General features: G+C 48.1%; 1 protein-coding gene across 10 annotated transcripts in view; it reads right to left on the bottom strand.

Annotated features, from left to right (window-relative positions):
• The window catches only part of MED15 (mediator complex subunit 15), a 62,384-nt gene that overhangs the window by 23,830 nt on the left and 34,854 nt on the right, over positions 1–3,700 (bottom strand). For 9 of the 10 annotated variants that reach the window (XM_006768840.2, XM_006768842.2, XM_006768841.2 and 6 more), the window contains one exon: positions 3,175–3,387. In XM_006768840.2, coding sequence (XP_006768903.1) covers positions 3,175–3,387 — 213 coding nt within the window. Of the gene's footprint in view, positions 1–3,174; positions 3,388–3,700 lie in introns of those variants that run through there. The other variant, XM_015567304.1, reaches the window with a different exon arrangement.

Genomic DNA, 3,700 nt, shown 5'->3' with positions numbered 1-3,700 from the left:
GTGTGTGTGTGTGTGTGTGTGTGTGGTCCCTGGGGATTTCCACATCTGTTTATTGTTTCTGTTCTTCCTCATGGTGCCTTTGCTTCCTTTCATACCTACTGATCTTTGATTGTGTGCTCAATGCTTGGCCTTAACTGCAGTTCCAACAGTACTAATTTTGGAAGCATTCTCCTCCAATCTGCCCTTGCTTCTGGGGGTGCTAGGGATGCCAAGGGCCCTAGCACAAATCCTACTGGATGGAGGTTCCCCAAAACTGCAAGCCCCCAGGTCACCTATCTTGCAGTGAGCCAGGGCACAGCAAGGGAAAGCGCATCCCCTACTTCTGCCAGCCCAGCAATCCAAAATGCAGCCTACCCAGGATCTAGTTATCCAGAAGAAGGAGGGTTCCTCAGCACCCAGTCTGTCAAACAGCCAGAAATAGGACTGATTTTTAAAGTCGGTTTTGACATGCACATGATACAAAATTCATTGAGGAATAAAAATGTTCAGAGGGATAAGTCTCGCTAAAACCCTGTACCCCAGCCCACAGCCTTACCCACAGTCAAAGTTTGTGTTTCTTATGACTAACCTGGGTCACTTGGAGACTATCACAAGTCTGCCCTTTGAGAACCCTGGCAAAACCTCTAAGGCCCTGCCCTCTGGGATTATGGCTTGAAGTGGCCTTAATCACACAGTGGCATTTGGAAAAAATGTGAGAAAGGGAGACCAAACGCCCATTGGGCCATGACACATATTTCAGGTAGACCAGGCAGGCAAGAGGTCAAAGGTAGGGAGGGAAGGTCTCTACCAGAGGCAGCAGCAGGACATGAAAGTAGAGAGCCCACTTCAAACTTCCTCTAGTGCCACACAGGAGACCAGGTCCTTCTGAAGCTGAAAACAGGATGTGGGTCAAGGTCAGATTGGGGAAGATATGAAAGCTTTTGCCACTGAACTTCTGACAAAGTCATAGGTGTGAGACTGTAAGACAAATCATAGATAGGAGCATTCTCAACTCACACATTTTAAAACTATTTTTTATTATAAAATATAAGTTTGTGTTAAAAAAAAACACAAAAAACCTCAACCAGTACACCAGAGTATAATGTAAGAAGGAGCCGGGGCCGGTACCTCTCTTACACATTCTTCCATAAGCTAGCCCGTGTGTGTCTCAGGTGTGCTGGCATGACAAAGGGGGGCAAAGGAGCTCAAGATGAAGAACCAAGTGAAGACCTAAGAGTCTGATGGCAAGATATCAGTAAGGAGAAGAGAATGAAGACCTGAGGAGGAAGAGGATGGCTGGGGATGGACGGTTCCAGTGCAGGAGTGGTGAGAATGAGAACACATGTGCCATCTGAGAAGAGCAAGGCAATGCTAATACGGTAAATCCAACAAAGAACAGGGCGCTCAGGCCAGGCAGCCTGGGTCTGACCCCAGCTATAGGTCATGCTACCTTCTGGGGAAAGCAGAGGCAATGACACGGCCCTCTTCATAGGTTACGATGAGGGATACACAACAAAAATACATTGAAACACCACAACCCATACACAAGTGTTCACAGCAGCTTTATGTTCCCAAACTGGAAACAACCCAAATGTCCTTCTAGGGTGAATGCATAAGTAAACTTAGCACACTCAGTCCTTGAGACACTCATGGAATACTACTCAGCAATGAAGAGGAGTGAATGATTAATACAACTTGGAGGATCTCAAGGGCATTATGCTGAATAAAAAGAGCCAATCTCAAAAAGTCAGACATTATATGATGCCACTGATAAAACATTGGCAAAGTGACACAATTATAGAGATCAGATCAGTGACTGCCAGGGCTTAGGGTTGGAGGGCATGTGTGATTATTAAAAGGTATACAACAGCCCTAGCCAGGCTGGCTCAGCAGATAGAGTGTCAGACTGCAGACTGAAGGGTACCGGGTTTAATTCTGGTCAAGGGCATATGCCCAAGTTGCAGGCTCAATACCCAGTAGAGGGCATACAGGAGGCAGCAAATCAATGATTCTCTCCCATCATTGATGTTTTTATCTCTCTCTCCCTCTCCCCTCCTCTCTAAAATCAATAAAATATATTAAAAAAAAAAAAAGGTATACGATACCCCAGCTGAGAGACATAGGTTAAGCGACAACCTATGAACCAGGGAGTCACGGTTTGATTCCCAGGCAGGGCACATGCCAGGGTTGTGTGCTTGATCCCCAGTAAGGGGTGTGCAGGATGCAGCTGATTGTGTCTCTCTCATCGAAGTTTCTATCGCTCTATCCCTCTCACTTCCTCTCACTCTAAAAATCAATAAAAAAATAATTTAAAAAAAGAGATATACAACAGCTTGTTGGTGGTGATGGAACAGTTCTGCATGCTGACAGTGCTGATGGTTACTCAATTCCACATATGATAAAATCTCATAGAACTACATACATGTAAGTGCATGCACAAGAATGCATGTAGGAACTGTTGACGTCTGAATAGTCTCCGAGTTGAGCACTGTCCCCATGCTCACTTCTCAGTTTTGATGATGTACTAAGATTTTATCACTGGGGAAGCTAGGTGAAGGGTACATGGGAACTCTGCACTACTCTGCAACTTCCTGTGACTCAAGTATTCCAAAAATAAAATGTTCTATTAAGGAAAAATAGTATCAAAGCACTTTGAAGTCCTGAAGTACATTCCAGGTACTAAGTAAATGTTTATCCAAGGTCCATCGAGAGGGGTCCTGGAAAGAAAAAAAGACCTGCACTCCAGTCCAGCTCCTGGAAGGGGCAGCCGAGTACAGAAGACAAGGGGCCATGTGCTGCAGAGAAGTGCAAAGACAAGGGCAGCACTGGAAGAGACGGCTCCTGAGAGCGGGGCAGTCTAGGCGCTGTGAGATGCTAACAGTACTTGTTCAGGACCAAGAACACTCCTGAGACATAACTGTTTCTCTTACAGCTACAAAATACAAGCCCTTGGATGGAGCCCCAGATCACTCCAACCTCCTCCGAGTCCCCCACTCTCACCCCGGGCTAGGAAGAGGGCCTCAGTGTCACTTAACTCTTCTGGTAGCCCACAGAAGGCTTGGAGCCTTTTCTCATCACACCAACAAAGATAAAAAGACAGCTCCTTGGAGCTTCTCCAACCACCTTAAGCAAAGGAATAAAATGCATGCCGCTTCCGAAGAAAATGGCAGGTTCTCTGAAAATGGTGGTACTCACTCTGTGGAGTCGCCGTGGACACAACAGCCATGCCATGAGGGGCCATCCCTGAGGTGCCGGGGGGCGGCTGTCCAGAGAGAGGCATTGGCTGCCCCATGGCACCAAGGCCTCCCATCCCACCTAGGGACTGTCCTGGGCCCCGAGAAGGCATGCCAATTCCGGCTGCTCCTGCAGCGGGTCCGCCAGTCAGGCTCTGTAGTGCATTCATAGGGTCTGTGGGAACACAAAGGCACAGCATCTCAGGAAGTGCCCACGGAAATCAGCTGAGGCTCTGAAGGCTATGAGGCCTCATGGAGCACCCACTTCTTGCTGCCTCCAGGCTGTACTGCCTCAAAGCCCCAACTGGTCAGAGTCCAGGAAGCCTCCCAAATGCTGACCTAACTGCCTGTCACAGCCCCGGGCAGGGCGCCTTGTGTGTATTATTGCTTCTGGACCACGAGCCTCCTGGGCAGGGAGCGCTCCTAGTCGGGCCTGAGCTAGGGTCCTAAGATCGAAGGACAAATTTGCCCACAGGGAGTAGCAGCTG

This window comes from Myotis davidii, unplaced genomic scaffold (genome assembly GCF_000327345.1).
Source record: "Myotis davidii unplaced genomic scaffold, ASM32734v1 scaffold223, whole genome shotgun sequence".
NCBI lineage: Eukaryota > Metazoa > Chordata > Mammalia > Chiroptera > Vespertilionidae > Myotis > Myotis davidii.
Note: the sequence above shows the minus strand (reverse complement) of the source record. Positions and strands in the feature narration are given on the sequence as shown.